Genomic DNA, 18,129 nt, shown 5'->3' with positions numbered 1-18,129 from the left:
TAACAATGTTATCTTTTATGTTTTTATACTGTCTTCCATTCCATACTGTTTTTGAGATGCATAGTTGAATAGTACATGATGCAGCTTCCGCTTACAGCCACAACAAAGTCTCTGCTAAAAGTCCCACCGGTGTTTAAAGGCACTTCTAATCATTGCACAGCCCCGCTTTTTTTTTTTTTTTTTGTTCACAGGAGCAGCCTGTGTGTGTCCAGCCAGTTAAGAATACATTTAATCACTATATAAATATGTGACTGTGGTCTGAGAGGGGGCTAAATGACACCATGCGGCATGTCCTCCAATCTGCTCTTTAATCACAGCCCTTAAATGGGGACCCAATAAAATGCCCACCGCAGTTACATTCACTCATCATGCTGTTGCTCTTGGAAATTAAAATGGGCCTGTGTGACATCACCATCAGGCTTTTGATCGCTTTATTTTCCTCTTCATTAACTTAATTATTTGGCTATCAGTAAACCCCACTGAGTAATTAATATCTGAAAGCCTTAGTAATAAATTAAAACTGTGAATTGAGACTTACTTGCTTTGCTCACGGGCAGTGTGGTGGCTGTGAACGAATGAGAAGGAGTTGAAGGAGATGTTAACAAAAAGGTCTTTTCTCTGTTTAGTGGGATTGTTAAAGAAAACATGTTTTACAGTTTCCTGTAAATGGGATTAACGTGAACCTGTGTGGTGTTTTTCTTTTGATGACAGCGCCACAAGGCTGTCCTAATTTAATTTGCAAAGGTGGTGGCCAACATTTTGGTCCACACTGAAATATCTCAACAACTATTGGATGGATGACCATGAAATTTTGTTCATTCATTCACTGCCTCCAGAGGATGAATCCTGACTTTTCCTCTAGCACCATTTGTGTGGTTCTGAATGAAATTTTCCACAACTGTAGGATGGATTGTCATGAATTCAGGTACAGATGTTCATGATGAATTTTGATCTCTTTGGTGATCCCGTCTTTTCTTCTAGCGCCATCATCAGTCCACAGTTTCTTCTGTTTTGGTTCATGAACAAATTCTTGCAGAACTAATGCCATTCTCATCAGCCTGAGCTGTGCTTTGTGTTCAGAGCTAATTAGCAAATATTAGCATGCTAACATACTTTGGTGAACACATTAAAGATTGTACCCTCTGAACATCAGCATGTTAGCATTGTCATTGGGACATTAGCATTTAGCTCAAAGTGCTTCTGTGCCTCTATGTTCAGCCACACAGAGCTGTTGGTGTGGCTGTAGGCACTGAGTGTTGTTATGCCTCCGTGACGGCGACAGCCAGGGCTGCAGGCATTATGTTTTCTGGCTGTCCGTCTTTTATGTCCATCCCATTCTTGTAAACGTGATATCTCAGTAACGCCTCAATGGAATTTCTTCAAATTTTGAACAAACCTTCATTCTGACTCAAGGATGAACTTTGATGGCCAAAGGTCAATTGTCAAGGTCATGGTGACCCCACAAAACTAGGTTTTGGCTTTGAGAACGCAATATCTTGAGACCTCCTCAAGGGAATACCTTCAAGTTTGGCACAAATTTGGCACATTCTGACCTTGGGAACACTGATTTTATGTCTCATCTGTAGTGTCTTTTCATGTGTCTGCCATGACATATATAAATATATATGTATTTTTTGCCATCACTTTTTTTTTTTAATTTGACGGGACAGGAACATTGATCAAAAATTCATTTATTTTTCAGCTCTTTTTTTATTTCTTTTTTGCTGTCATTTTTTTATTTCACAGCTACACCACAAACAAGTCTCAGATAAATACATGTATGATCCATCTTTGCAATCATTCAAATAAATTAAATTAATTTACATATAAATGACAAAAATGACAAGAGCAAGTTCATAAACATCATCAAGAACAAAAGAAAAAAAAAAAACATTATTCACATAAAATGCACAAAAGCAAATATAATACATGGGATGTTCTGCAAAGCATTTAAAAACCTCCAGAGCAGCAGATGTTTCTAAGATTGTGTTGTTTCTTCACTCACAAAACCAAAACGGCTTGTTTAACTTTGACTTTTTTTGTCTTCATGACACAGGAGATCCTTTCACAAAATCCTTTATTTGTGTAGCATGTGTGTGTTCACTGAGTGGAGCTCTCAGTGGATGGAGCAAAGACAAGGTGACTGGCAGAGACTCATGAAAACAGCAAAAATTTAAGGAGGAAATGAACACCTTTTTTCAGCATGCTATGAAATGTGCAGTACTTAGAGATGGTTCTATTCACATACAGTTTATACAGTATATTCGTGTCATAGTCCCGTGTGTGTTTGGTAGCTGTGTGAATAATTAGTGATTCCAACAAATGTCCTGAATGGAACACATAAACATTCGAAGAGCAGACCAGACAAACATGTGGAAATTTGTCTCCTCTAGCATCCACAAACACATCTCCCAGTGCAATGTCTCTGTAACACTCAGGAAACCAGACCAGCATATTCTGGGTGTCTTCTCACAGTCCTGCTCCAATCTTCCTGTCGCCTCCACCTACTTGCACCCCCTCCAGCTCCTCATCAGAGAAAGGACTGTGGGGATTGTAGCCAACGTTGGTGCCACGCTGCAAGAAGTCCGTGGATCGTTGCATCCCAACACCGTTGCCCATTGCAACAGGAAAACCATGCCGGGCTTCCTCCTCTTCTTCCTCCTCCTCATCCTCCTCCTCTTCCTCCTCTTCTCCATCCTCCATGTCAAGATCAATCCCCCCGTCATCCTGATTCACAGCTCGTCTGCTCTCATCAGTTTTGTCGGAGGCTGTTTTTCCTCCGCTGCGTAGCCGCTCTGCCTCAGACTGGGCCGAAGCAGTGGCCTGTTCCTTCGCCTTCCGGCTGCGCTTCCACTTCATCCTCCGATTTTGGAACCAGATCTTGACCTGCCAAGAGATGAAAGAGCAAAAAAAAAAAAAAAAAAAAAAAGGGGTTTGGAGGATGGTGACATTTAGAAAACACACCTAACAGATTTAAACACATATTTTTGTTATTACATAAATTCATTTTAAAAACTGCCTCTATATTTATTTTTTATGTATGTCTTGAGAGATCCCATCTCGGTTGTTCTCAGTGAAGTTTCTACCTATTTATTTTTTCCAGTTTTCCCGATGCTGTTCAAGTGATTCTGGAATATAGATAATATAAATATAATATAATACAATTTACTTGATTTACATATATATTCATCTGGATCAAAAAATCCTTAGACCCAAACGTTTAATTTCCCATTTAAACTAAGGAGCAAATAATGTGTTTTCTTGAAGTACAAATGCAGAAGCTCCTACTCAACACAACTCAAAATGTACCTATAGTTCATTTAAAGGTCTTTCTCACCTTTATCTTTTCGGGTGAATGCTCATACACCATATCTACTTGGGACATGTGGTAGTAAAAATATCAACCTATTTTAAAACAATACAATACATGAATTGTTTGGTTTGTGCTGTGGATAGGGAGGAATGTGCCACTCTTTATAATCAAATTCATCATTGCTGCCACCATCATGAGGGACTATACAGAGAACGTAGAAACAAAAAAAGATTAAAATCATACTCATAATATGCAGAGAAATAAAAATGCGCTTTAAGTCATCATTCAGTTTTTTGGTGAATAAACTCACCAGTTTAGACTCTTGAACCAGTCACAAATGGTCGATATTGCCACAATAATCAAACCACATATATCTCTAAATGACTTGTTTGGCCTTTATTTTGAATAACATACTGACTATTCTTCATTAAGTCCATTTATAAGGTGACATTTTTGCAAGCATATAGCCACAATTAGTTGAGCAGTTGATCACTGTATTCAGTGAGTGGTTTCCCAGAATAAGGGAATATTTTTACTTCACATTTAACAGTGCAGTCATTACAAACTACTAATGGATTGGTCCTAATTATTTTTTTGGTTTTACACAGCTCTAGCATTGTTTTAAGGTGGAATTTCAGTTGCTTTTTGGATTAAATATTTGCTGCATTAGAAACGTTCTTCATGACTGTATAATCGTACTTCTGTTTAATTCTGATTTTGTGGGATATATTGTGTTATTGCTCTTGTGTTGTTTGTCTGTAACTTGTTGTTATTGCTGCATCTCTTGACCAAGACATTGCGGAAAAGGAGAGATTTGATTTCATTTAGGCTTTCCTGATTAAATAATAATAATTTAAAAACTAATGATGAAACAAAAATGAATTAAAACATCTTTTACCTGTATGAGCTATCAATGGATGTAACTGCTCTAAGTTACTGAAGTAAACGTCTGTTAAACTCCAGTTACCTGGTTGGATGTGTGCTGTGAGTGGCTTGAAGCTTTGAGGTACTTTACTTTGGAGTATACATTACATTACTTAATGGGTGCGCACCTTTTTTTCTGTGAATGACTTTTTTCTTATCTTGAAATGAACCTGTTGGCTCGTGGGGTGAACAAGTCTGTCTTACCTGTGTTTCAGTCAGCATGAGTGAGGTGGCCACTTCAAAGCGCTTGGGTCTGGACAGGTACTTGTTGAGTTTGAACTGGTTCTCCAGCTCCAGGAGCTGCTGACTGGTGAAGGCAGTGCGGGGCCTCCGGCACTTCCCCAACAGACCAGACTGAGGGCCCGCTGGAGGAAGAAGAGCGGGGTTATCAGTCTGTATTGGCTGTGGCTTCATGTAAGTGGATAGGTTACATTTACACTTATTTTATGACAACCTCAAATCTTATTTGATATTAGCCACAGGAACTTTATAAATTCATTTGGTTTTTATGTTGTTTTGTTTGAATATTTTTGTGCCTGAATATTTTTATTTTGATAATTCAACATATTTGAAAAATATTTGGTCTTTATTGAAGATTCAAGTCTTAAATAAATCTGAAATATTTGACCAGACATTGGCAATATAGTCTTCTTTATATAATACCAAGGACATAGGAAGTTCAATATAAATTTGTGGGTGGGAACATGCACATATGCCCGCACTCTCTGGCTATCATTAACTATAACAGCTTTACTCCAGTTTATTGTTGACGGGGGGGTGAAACAGCAGAAGCGGCGCTGAGGCCATAAAAACACAGGCATGCCATTAACTTAATGAAAATTCAATGAAGGCTTTTGGGATTTTATTGATGAACTACAGAACGTTTTAGGTGTTTGTTTATAGTTTCTTCGTCGCACAAAGACAATTTCCATCGGGTTGGCGTTTATAGAGAAATAAATGGGCCCAAAATTAAAATATGACACACAGATAAGAAGCAAACCGAGGTCACTGGAGGCCACTGTGCGGGGCGATGTAGGGTTGTTGTTATTAACACTGAATACATGAAGACCTCCAGCATTACCTTGAATAAAACATTATGCGGAGCATGGCAGGGAAAGCTTGCTTTCAAAAATAGGTTGTAAATATCAATTATAGCGCTGACTGTGAAATGTATTTACGACGTAGAGCTCTTTCAGCTTGAATCGAGAAATCCAAAGGCTCAGGCTGGGGGTGTCCGATTTTAGGAATGATATTAAATTAAATGAAGCAGAAGGACAAATAATTTATCGCAAAGAATTGTTAATCGGTGATAAACTATAGTTTAAATACTAAATCAGTGGTATAGCTTTGACCACTCTGATAATTTCCCCCAAAAAACAAACAATAAATAGGCTCAAAAACTAATTTGCACAATTATCTGTTAGGCCTATTTCATTATTATATTTGGTAATGTAACACGATCACTAAACAACAACAACAACAACAACAACAACAACAACAACAATAATAACAATGGCAGAAAAAGAACATAAGCTAAGTACAGTCAGAAATGAACTTTTGTTCAATGAGTTTACAACACCTGAGTTCTCTGATTAAATCCTGCACTTTCCCGGAGAAACTGATGATGGAAAACGGTTCAGGTGCACATGCGACACGGATTTTTAGTCTTATATTTTTGCACCAGTCACTTCTTTCAGTTCATTTGCTCTTTGGGTTTTGGATTTAGGAAATAGTGATATATGATCACAGGCTACTTACAGCTGTAATCTGGCAGCCGTGGCATCATGATCCCAGCGCGGATCCAGTGCTCCAGGGGGAGAGATCCCGCCATGGCAGCTGCCTTCAGGTGCTCCGGGTAGGTCTGCGTCAGTTGTGTGAAACCGGTGTAGGCGAACGCAGGGTGCTGTCCACCCAACGCCGATAACGGGTACATGGGTGCGGGGTACATGCCGGGAATCGCCCCCTGGTGCAGCGAGGCAAGTCCTGGATGCGAGAGATTGAGGATACCCGGCTTGTGGATTATTCCGGTCTGAAGTTGTGAGGCCCGCGGTGACGGGGTGTCCGCACGGCGGCAGGAGACCGGGCTGCCCGCAGGGCTGTCGCTGCTCAGACCGGGGGAGAGGTCTCGGCTCCCCCGGTTAGTCTCATCGGCGAGCAGAGCGTCAATCCTGAAGTTCTTCGATTTCTCCATGACGCCGTCTCTCTGGAGGACGGTCGGGTCCTAAAGAAACAAACGTGTCAGGTTTGGCCGGCGCGCACCTGTGCCGTGCGTCTGCGCGCAGACAGCAGAGCCCCTTCCTCTCACAAGCTCATGTGTTCTCCTTATCCCTTCTCAAAAGTTCAGGCTGGACGGATCAGCTCGAGCTCTGCGCTGCTCAGAAATCAACTTGATCAACTTACAGGGACTAACGCCTTCAGAAAAAAAGCTTCCCGACAGACAAACTCTAAGTCGTTGGCGTTTTCATGTGCATCACTGCATCTGTTTCCTTGAATTTCAGCTTCACATATCAGTCCGCGGCATTTGCGTCCCCTCTGCTGCCTAACGCGAACTTCGCCAACTACAGAGGTCTGCGTTTTGCACCATCAGCCGTCCTCCTCCACCCCTGCAGGCCGCTGTGAGCTGGGATTGGCTGGAGGTCGAGCTGCTCTGACGGGCCTCTAATCAGCTAATTACTCGCTCGTTTCTCCCCCCAGAAAGCGCTCAGAGTGAGGTAATGTCCAACCCCTGTCCCGCCTGCAAACACCTTCAACTGCATCAAAGCGCGGAGGTACATTAGAAGATTAGCCAATTGTATTTTCAGTATCTATCTTACTGCCAGCTCCTCATACTCGCCACAGACTACAGCTACCTGGCCATAAACATAAGAATTATATACACCGCCTTGCTTGTCCAAACTCATTATTAGTGCTGCAAACACCCTGCACACCTTAGCATCAAATATTGGCTGTTTTTCAGCAGCCTTAATGTTATTGGGTCCCTTTGACTGGGGGGTGAAGATAAGAGAAAACGTTGTGTCCACTCCAGATTTCAAATTATTAATATATTAAAGACTTCACTCTCATACTAAGGCCATACCAACGCCATTAAAGTTTACGATCACGAATTGCACACAAACCGTATAAAAGTGTAATGACTTGGCAGAGGAGGCTATAAGTTAATTGGCCTTCTGCTTAATGTGAACTAATGCCATTTTAAGACCTGAGAAAGCGGAGGTGTATTAGCTGCAGTGGAGACTCATGCTTTTCAACATGGCTGCTTCATGTCTGTCAGCTGAACAATTATTTCACTGAAAAACGGAAAAACTTAATAACAAGAATAATAATAATAATAATAATAGCCTGATAGTAACAATAATAATAATAATAGGGTACAGTAGGCCTATGATAAAAAAGTAGCCATGTCTAATTGTGCGTCAGACAAAATCAGCTTGTTGAAATGTGGATTAAGACAACACCTCTTATCTGAGGCTGTTAATGAACCATAATGATAATCTGCACCTTGATGTAACTCTAATAGGTGTATAGCTAACACCGACTTAAAACTTAAAAACCTAAAAAAAAAAAACAAAAAAAAAAAGAACAGGGAACAATTTATTCATTTATTTTCAAAATGCAACGTTTCAGTCAATGATCTCTAAACCTGAACCAAACGTGTTTTCTTTTAAATAAACTTACTACTGGCAGTCAGTGCCATTGCCGGGTTACTTACAACCCTCCAAGATAAAAGCCTCTGTAATTTCAATTATATCTTATACATTTTCTTTTTTTACTTTTTCTTTCTTGCTTGCGTTCTTTCTTTTTTTTGAAAAGGGGTCACAGGGATGGCCTAAAATGCTGGTGGGGAAATACGGAATTCTATTCACATATTCATATGTTGGGCTGAAGTTATCAAATTTGAATATGATGAGAACAAAAATAGCCTACTGGGATCCTGGAAGCAGCCTCAATGTAGGAAAGTAGGCCTACTTCAGCCTGTAGCAAGTGTGCATGAAACAAGTTGAATCGATCGATTAATTGATCCAACCTCCATAAAATAAATTGGCAACTATATTGATAATACAGCTATAGTTAAAGCAGTTTTTTCTAAAAAAAAATACAAACACATTCCGGCATCTTGAATGTGAATATCGTCTGATAGTAAGGTTTTGCTCTGTTGATCAGACAAAACAAAAACCACGTTGAGCTCTGGGAACACCGCGGGCGTTTTTTTCTCAATTTTATTACCAGATTTTTTTTTCTAAGAAAATGTTAATGAAAAACATGGTTAGTCGCAGCCCCATTAATATTCACTATATGATGATTTCATATTTCTAGAAATGAACGTCTAACCCACGGAGCTGGTGTTCAAGCAAGACGTTCTTCATCGCTCCATCAGCGGCCAAACACTGTTTTCCATAACAGCCATGCAGGTGTCTCTGGATCAGACTGTGACACCGTCACATCTGAGACAACCCGCAGCTCCGGCCTCCGCCCAAAACCGCGTCTCTGAGGGAACTGAAATCCATTCTGCTGATGTGAAGAAAACACCGGCCTTCATGTGGGGAATCTTTTGGAGACCCTCACTCGTGATATGTAATTGGTCGGTGCGTGTGCTGGCGCGTCGTTGACCTCCAGAAAATTGGAGCGGTCCCCCGCAAATCCGCCCACCTCTCCCCCTCTCTTTCTCCCTCGCCAGTGTGACCCTATGTCTCTCGGCCTCAGCTCTGTATCAGGCAGATCACCGCCTGTCTCCGGCGCTGATACAGAGGTAATTTGCTCCAGGGACATCAGCGCTGCTTTCTGCCCCTTTCTCTCAACCTCTTTTCCTCCGGTGTGCGTTTCCTTGCTTTTATGATTTGAAAGTAATTTAAATAGCCAGACCACGGCTAAATCCGTCACCCGGGCCTGTTGACAGAGGCGCACAAATTAAATTGGATCAGTGTCTGAAACTGCGCCCCTGGCCTCGTCTGAGCAGGGCTGTCTTTCTCCTTGAAGGGATCAGACGGTGCTGTAAGCTTAGGTCATGTTAGTCCAAAATCTGTCATTTGTAATCATTCAAACTGACTATTTGAAAGGCTTATTTAGGTAAACATCAATCAACCACCAAAAGGTTGAGAAATGAATTGAACAGCGCCAAAAACCTGCCTAAATAATTAAAACTGATACAGAAAGCAATAACACAAGTTACTCAGTAAAGAACTTGTGAGCTGTGTCTTTGTCTTTGTGAGCTGTAGGGGCCTGTTTGGGGGCCCAGGGTCAAATATTTGATGGTGGGTCTGTATGAGTCAATTTCATTATGCATAGTGTTGTATGTATGTAAGAAGAACTGAAATAAGTAATGTAGGTCTATTGAAATTTTATTTAAAAATAAAGACAGGGCCAAAAGATTAATGCAAAACTTCTCCCAATAGATAGTGAATTTTTGTGTTGCAAATTGCAAACAAATGTTCCTTTACTCAACTAAATGGCATGCAGGTAACCCAGGGATTGTAGGGATCCAGTGGATCTGGATCTTGCTTCAGCAGTCCCCCTGAAGCAATGTTGCCAACTTCCAGCCAAAGATGAGAATTTAGTTATCATTCCAGTGTGGCACGTGCAGCACGTTTCCTAGCGAGTTTACTGGTATATAACCCTTCCTCATGTATGGGAAACATTTAACTTGAGCAGTTGTTGCAACTTGACAAACTGAGACACATTTTTTACGTTACAAAGTTATCCAAGTCAATCCTTTTTTGCGTTGCTAATGGTACGGCACTGCCAATCGATGCACTTTGGTCCAGCCTAAAAGTGCTAAGTAGCAAATGTTAGCAGGTTAACACTTTAAAATAAGATGGTGATAAACAATGTGGCCTACTTACTAAACATTTGCATTAGCACTATCATTATGATTATGTTAGCATGTTGACATTAGCATTTAGCTCAATGCCACGCTGTGCCTCAGTGCAGCCCCACACAGCTGTTGGCATGGCTGTGAACTCTTTGATCTCTCTTGTTTCCCTTTCATTTCACAACTATAAATGGCAAAGATAGTAATATGATACTATATTGATCCATTGGGGTAAAATCTTTCAGAGGTCAGGGTCAGCCACAGTGCAACACAAAGGGACTGGTACAATTTACTGTTTTGCTGATGGAGATGTCAGCTGTGTGGATAATGCTCACAACTGAGTCAAAAACAACATCAATAACAAGACGTAGTTCATCAGATGGAATATCTGATCTCAAGTGGAATTTGTAAGGTCTCTTAATGCTGAATCTGATCTGACCGAGCTAAACCATCTTCATCTCCTTTTCGTTTCCTCTGTCACGCATGTTGTTACATGTACATGCCCTCTTGAACTCTTTGCAGAACTCTCTAAATACAGCGCACACCCTTCACAGCGTGAGAGGACAATTGGTTCAAAGAAGCCGACAGCCCTTGACGTTGCACTACAAAGGAAAAGTTTATCGACGACTTATGGGTCTGTAAACTCGGCGGCCAAAAGAGTTTACTGAAACATTAAAGAGCTTATCAGCAATTACAGGCATATTTTTCAATCATTACCACAGCTCTGAGACAGCTTGCCCTGTCCTAAAACTAATCCAGGTGTGTTCTAGGTGCCGGCCTACTCAGCACGGTACTGACTCCCACTGGGTCACTAATCCTTGCCGGTTTATTTAACCTACTGATAAGACCCTTCACGCTGTTGATAGATGAGACTAAAGGAAGTTCAGGAGCTGAAATGAATAAATAAATCTGGAGCTTCTACAGATTGTCTGATTAAAGGGATCATATGAAACCTACTATTAATGAAACAGATGATTTTATTAACTGTCATTGATGTGCTGCTTTGTACACTTGCACTATGTTATGAACAGAACATTGCACATCCCTGTAAAATCTTATGTGGATTAAGTTAAGACTTTTTTTTAGGGGTTTCATTTTTGGTGTTATATTTCCTATTTGTTTCCATGTTCCTGATAATGTTGCTAACATGTTTTTATGAAAGTAAATATGGCTGCATGTTAAGATTGGACACCTTTCTATAAAGGGAAATGTTCTGTGTAACAACAGGAAGTATTGGGATAATCTCATTTCACGAACTGTACTTGAGGCCCTTCTTTGAGCTTTACTCCTACTTGGGAAAGTACAACATTTTATTTGCTTTAAACATTACTTTTGTAACGTCGGTGTGAATCATATCTGTTTGTTATGGACTTTACCATTTCCAGGTGCAGTCACAGAAACACTGTTGATGTTTTGTTTCTACACAACCACAGCTACCGTGGGTGGTGTTTGACAATAAACTGTTCAAAGACTGTCTTGCATGGGAGGTGTGGTCCTTACCTTCGACATACCACAAAGCAGAGTCAGACTCACTACCTGTGCACATTCCTGTCTCTGCTCTTCCATCAGGCTTGCCGTGACACATGAAGCTTTCAGGGATGCTGTCGACCAACAATAGTTTTCCCAACAGGCCTGGAGTATAACGTCCGTACCTCGACTGTGATAAATGATTGGAGTGCACAATGGGCTTTCTGTGAGGTGAAAATCAGCTCTCCATACCAGCGGTAATTAGACTAATTCCCACAACGTTAAAGGCAGATGATAAATTGGCTCGCTTTCTGCCAGACCTTGAGAGCAAAATTAATGTTGTCTCATTAAAGAGATAAAGGTAATTTATGAGAGTTTTACTTCTCTTTGGAGTCTCTGTACCCTGTACCCATCATTTATTAACTAATATTGAGCTTTGCCATATGACATCTAGCCCACTGGATGTGAATCTCCTTTTGTGTGTCTTAGCTTCTTTGGCCCCTTCCCACTCCTCTCTCTCTCTCATCAGGTGTTTACTAGCACTTTCGCTAGATGAGCCTGAAAGTCACCTAATTTGCTGTAGTTGAATTTTCTTCTTCTAGAACTGCACGTTTATTTCCCAGTCGTGCTACAAGGAAAGCAATGAAAACATGTTCATTTTAAAACAATGTCTGTGCACATAGGCTAAACATATATTCCAGCATGTACAATGAACGAGTGTCTTGTTAGAGTTACTGCCCCTGATGAACACAACCACAGAGGGAACAATTGCTCATTTGTGTTAATCACAAATATATAACACAACTAAAGTAGGTAATCAACCTGTATCTGGTGGGACTAAAAAGCTAGAAGTGAGGTTAACAATGTTGGAATAATGTGTGGATGCTGCCCAGTCAGAATAATGGGAGGTTTGACACAGGAAAGGTTGACACTGGCCCAACATATGTTTACATTCAAGTGACAAAGCCCACAGCTGTAACAATTATGATGGGGGCGATGGAGGAAGTACAGTGACATTGGTGTAGAGCAAAAAAATTCTGCACAGTGAGGGGGGTCCTTGTGGATGAATGGGTCGACAAAACATTGAATGTTAACACATGGAAGTGCTGTTGGTTTCCAACTGAGAGTAAACTTTGGTTTCTTTAACCATGGCCACTATTGTTGCATAACCTTAACAAAGGTGAGTTAGTTATTTTAACCAAAACCATAATCTAACTGACACTTTTGAGCCTACACCTAACCAAACAGTAATGATGACAGGTCATAAAACAGATTTACAGTGATTTGTAATGGTTTGGGAGACACAGACAATTGCTTGGGGCATCAGATCATAAAAATGCTTCTATACCTCATTTAAAGATCAGTTACAAACTACTTGTTGAACAAATTCCAAGACCTTACACAGCCAAAAGTGGCTACAGCCAGCTCACATTTGGTCCTCTGGTGCCAGAAGACAACAAAGCATCCTGAAGAAACAGGGACGAAACAGCACATTTTACTTTTGCTTAGAATACTTTCTCAGTTTAGCTGTTTGAAACATTAAAAATGCAAGCGATGGGCAGATTTAAGTTGCAGAATAAGAGGGAGGGATATTAGGAAAGCAAAATTAATAACTGCTAAAAAGGATATGATAAAACAAAACTGGCATTGTGTATTGGTCAAAGATGTATGGGTAAATCTTCTGACTATAGGATGCATTCAGATATTTTAAAAACTAGAGAAGGATCTGTCTCCAAGAAGCTTCAAATAAACAACCACAGTGTAGTGAGTGTAGTTTGTAAGGGTGACACAGGTATACCATACTTTTATCTGTGTGATAGCTATGATTCACACCTGGCTTTTATGTTAGGGTAAACACAATGTAAACACAAGGGGTTTAACATATCTGTAAACAAAACTGTATTAGATGACAAATAGATAAATATATAAAGATATATTTATGCTTATACAGATAACTCCATAAATGCATAGTGCCAAAATTAAAGGTGTCATTTTGATGTGTTACTTTAATGACAGCTTATCTGATTTGAATAGCTCCTTTGTATCTTTCAGATATGATCTTAGCTAATAAATTGCAGCTTAATAAACCACAACAGAGGTAGAGGAAATAAAAAAAGCACAGGTTCAGAGTCTGTTGCACATCTAAATTGGGGAATTCCAACTGTGAAACTCACCAACCTCTTTCCCAGTTAACCTGTTTCTTTTTTCCATGCAGGAAACAAAAGCTTCCTTTCAACATAATCCAGCCCAGTGTGAGTTTTTATGATCATTTAATGGGTCCGTCCGTCTAATAGCCCTGTGTTTTACTATCAGTCATACAAGGGCCCCATTGTACATAGCCACGAGAGATAGGAGATAAATACACCTTATCAGCCACAACAAGACACCATTACTTTCACCCAGCTATCTCTTTGTCCCTCTCCACCATGCATTATCTTCCCACTTACGAGGATATTCAAAGCCATCAAGTGCTTTGAAGATCTCCGCCAGTTGACTGTTGAGTTGGCTCTTTCTGTTCCTCCTTTCAGATCAACTCCTTTTCAGCTGTATAGAGAGTTAGAAATACAATATCTTTCAGCCCAGTGTGGGCTATTTAAATCTTCATTTGATTTCTACTTTGGGCACGAGGATTATAGCTCATGATAGCATGTTTTTTGCCATGTTTACCCTGTGTAAGGAAATCACCCACTGCCATTAGCACTCAGGTAATGTCCTCTTATTGCCCAATTTACCTGTTAACACTAACCAAAGGTTACTTGAGGGGATAAGGACAGGCAAGCAGTGAAGGACAGTGAGGGCACGACACAAGCAGGTTTGTTTTTTTAAATCAAAAAACACCTTTAACTTGCAAAAAAATTGTGATACGACTGAGAAAATTAAATTCATTAGTGCACAAAACTCAAGTTGATCACTTTGGTCAAGACTGAAATTATCTATTACTATTAGACAGGCTGCCATGGAATTTATTATCATCGATATTCCCTTCAGAATGAATTGTGTAAACTTTGATGATCCCTTAGCTTTTCCCCTTCTGCAATCATCATGTTCACATTTCATTTTGCTCAACATGTTTGGCTCAATAGCTGCAAAACCAATGGCATTCTCAAAAGCTTCAGTTGTACTTTGTTTTCAGTGCTAATTATGAAATATTAAAAGCTGAGGATGGTGAGTGTTACAGCTGCTTAATACTGATCATGGCGACCTTTTACAGCAAGACAAGAGCTTCTTTGTCCGTCATATTTGGAGCCAGACGTCCACACAGGGCTCTGTGAAGACCCCCGCAGACTTGGACAGATGATGAGATTAACATCATGCAGACCCTCACTGACCATGCAGATGCAGAAACTATGAATTGGCCTTTAGCATCAATATGTTGGCATATAGTTACCGAGAGCATGCTAATGTTACAGTCTCGCAAAGCCCCTAGCATGACTGTAGACTGTATGAATTCAGCTACAAGACAACTTGTCAGACATCAAGTGTTTAAAGTTGCTCTAAAGAGCCACATTGGAGAGTTGAGTGAAAATCTGGCTGCCACAGAGAGAGGGGAGCTGCGATATTGTTTCAGACTGTCTTTTCCTGGAAGGCTCCATTCTCTGCACAGCTGCCAATCAACAGGGTTGAAGTAGGTATATATTAGCGAATATAAGATTAGCGTATTCATAACATTACAGAAATGGTCAGACATAGTCCTCTTGAATCCAACAATGGAAAGGTGGAAGAGGCGTGGGTTTCCAAAGCTATTCAGCTGTCTGACAAATGGTTCTTTTGCAGGATACTGGCTGCTTTAGTCTTTCACCGTCTCCGCCCGAGTATAAACAAACAGCAGAGTATGCATACACATACCCCAGTTGTTGATGCTGGTAAAAGTACATACAGTAGCACATTTTAGCTGCTGGACATGAAGTCACTATGAAAACTCACAATGCAGGTGTAGTTGTTACCATGACCCACATCTTTATTTTGAAAGTTAATCACGCACAACACACACACTGAGACCAATCTTTTAAGCAAATGAATCTCTTTCTGGTAATGCTAATAGTGCCACCTCCCATCAGGTAATTTCTGTTGGGGTGCAGTCAATATTCCAAAAATTGAAATGAATTGATCAGTCACTTGACTTTGTCAATAGACTAATGGAGCGCTGTTAAGATTTGTCAATGTATGAAACAGTGGCAGAGGTAAATCACAGCGTTGTGGTGTATTTTAATGGCTCTCAATTGATCTAAATGTCATCAAGTGTAACAAAGTGTGGTCAATGCAGCTCCATTGGCAACAGAGCTCTGATGAAGTGCCAGAACAGTCAAAATACCCTCACAGAGGTACCATTGTTCAGATCTCTATTCATTTAACTATATGTCAGCACATTTGACAGGTGGCAAGATGAGAAATACAAATAAAATTAGAAAAAGGTTAGAAAAAAATTAGAGCTAGTCATTTTCGGCTTTCAATAACGTTACATTACATTACAATACTACAATATCAAAGCAATGGTGTCCAGTCCTGCAAGTTCTCATTCAAACCTAACACATCCGTCAATGCTTTAGTCTCAATTCACAGCACAGCACAATATACTGTGCCTCTGACTATGAAGGAAGAATGAAAGTTTTACACTTGAAGTGGTTTAAATACACTTGTCTCTGCCTCATTTACTGATCTTTTCTTCACTCTTTGTTCATTATATTTGTTCTGTTTATGACAACAAGGGTAGAGAGGTCAGGGAATGCATCCCTCTCTGACAGTGTGCTAATTGGTTTGAATAAGCTGCCCCTCCTCCTGATAAACAACATGTACTCAATCTTTAAGGTACCCTAAATCATTTTTAGTTGGCCTGTCAAAAAATAACTACAGATGATCAAATTCTCCATCTATGAGTGAAAAATTGGCAGCTCAATTTCAGGACATAAAAACAGTTGCCAGGAATAAACAACCCTTTCTTATTTCACAATCAGATATCAGTGAAAATCTGAACTCATGATTTTTGATATACCATGCAAATTATGTAAAAGAATGTGTATCTTTGAAATTACTGCGCAATTATATTCCAGTTAGTAATCTTTTTGTGGCACAGTTCAAACTTCCTGTTACTTGACCTAACGCACATCTGAATGAACAGTTAAGTTTTAATCCTCCACTTTCTACACAACAGACCAAACTATTACAATCCCTTCCCTTTTAAAACGGACAGGCATTGCAGCTTCTGCTCCTGATTTCACTTTTACGTCCCTGGCAGAAGTTTTCCTCTGTACTATTATCATTACTTCTGTACTGTACTATTAATATTTAGGGCTTACAGGCTCACAAAGAAATGTTTCCATCCCATATGAGCGGTCTTTTTATAATTTTATCCTTCTTTAATGTTTTTCTTTTTCTTCTTTCACCGCTGTTTTAATATTAATTTTGTGATTCTGTGATTGATAGTGTGTTTGTGGTTTTGTGGTGTTGACTGTCTTTGGCTGCCTTGTGTTGTAAAGCATTTGATTACTTATGTTTAGAGAAGCTATTGATGTTAAATTGTTTTTAGATGCTGACATCCTCTTTCCACATCTCCCAAAATGATTCAAAATTTTACACCGACCATATTTACACAGCATTGACATCGGTTTTGTTCAAATACTCTTGTTAGATTAGTATTGTTTGTGATATTCTGTTTGCTCTTGGTACACTGATGTGATGAGTTTCATGAAATGCTCCAGATGTGCCAAGCTGGGACTGGCTCAGCGTGAGCTAACTGAGGAATTAGCAATTCCATAATTGGCTGTTCTGTCAGAGTGTCTGACAACCTGAGATGATGAAGTGGACACTGAGTGATTTGTCTCCTGTCTCACAATGTGCCCGACAGAAAAAAACTTTAGCACCTAATTAGAAAATCCACTGTCTCCTGTTCAGCAGGTTACACCATAGTCTTTCTACGCTCTACATAAAATCTTTGTTCTCCTGAAGGGACCTGAGTGTCATTAATTAAAACACAAAAACCCAGCTGTACCGGTACGCCAGTGCTTACACTGGTGCACGCTCTCTCCTCTGCCTGCACTGTCCACCAATACATTTTGACCTGTCACAGTTGGGTGAAAATAACTAGTTAAACTAGTTTCTCATGGTTTGCTGATAAATGAAGCAGCATTGTGAAACAGTCACAGTCACATCTTCTCACGTTGGATGTTGGAATAAAAGTCATTTCAAGCATTCATTTGCAGCAGTTTACATTGAAAGCTGATGCTTAATTGTATTTATTATGAATATTGTACAATATCATTTAGATTATTACAATTTCAAGATGCTTGTAAAAGACAATGTTTTTGTAGTAATAACTTTTTAAATATGTTTTATTTACAATAGTGTTTTGATCAGTTTGATGAAAATAGACCTTTAGCAGCAAAAGTTTAATATTTCAGACTGAGTTATTATTTAAAATGAGACCTGTATTAAAATCAGTCAGTCAGTTTGAGAGTGACAGCAGGGTCTAATCCTGACTTTTCAGATTTAATATGCTGTGTGTATCTATGGATTGGGCCTTTAGGTTTCTAAAATTGTATTATGCTACTTCAATGTTGCGACACTCTGGGCAGGACTTGTTCCAAACTAATTCACCTTAATTTTGTTAACTGTCCGTTATTAT

The 18,129-nt window shown here is 39.8% G+C and overlaps 1 protein-coding gene across 1 annotated transcript; it reads right to left on the bottom strand.

The window, feature by feature from the left end:
• Positions 1-1,690: 1,690 nt before the first annotated feature.
• Positions 1,691-6,775, bottom strand: mnx2b (motor neuron and pancreas homeobox 2b). Its single transcript, XM_071490124.1, has 3 exons — positions 5,996-6,775; positions 4,442-4,602; positions 1,691-2,886 (listed from the first exon to the last, which is right to left on the bottom strand). The coding sequence occupies exons 1-3, from the start codon at positions 6,426-6,428 to the stop codon at positions 2,470-2,472; spliced, it is 1,011 nt and encodes a 336-aa protein (XP_071346225.1). The 5' UTR covers positions 6,429-6,775; the 3' UTR covers positions 1,691-2,469.
• Positions 6,776-18,129: the final 11,354 nt, after the last annotated feature.

The sequence above is a fragment of the Trachinotus anak genome, unplaced genomic scaffold (assembly GCF_046630095.1).
Source record: "Trachinotus anak isolate AG129_WGS33_773 ecotype Australia unplaced genomic scaffold, CSIRO_AGI_Tana_v1 ptg000011l, whole genome shotgun sequence".
In the NCBI taxonomy this organism is placed as follows: Eukaryota; Metazoa; Chordata; class Actinopteri; order Carangiformes; family Carangidae; genus Trachinotus; species Trachinotus anak.
The sequence above is the reverse complement of the archived record's forward strand: the minus strand, read 5'-3'. Positions and strand labels throughout refer to the sequence as shown.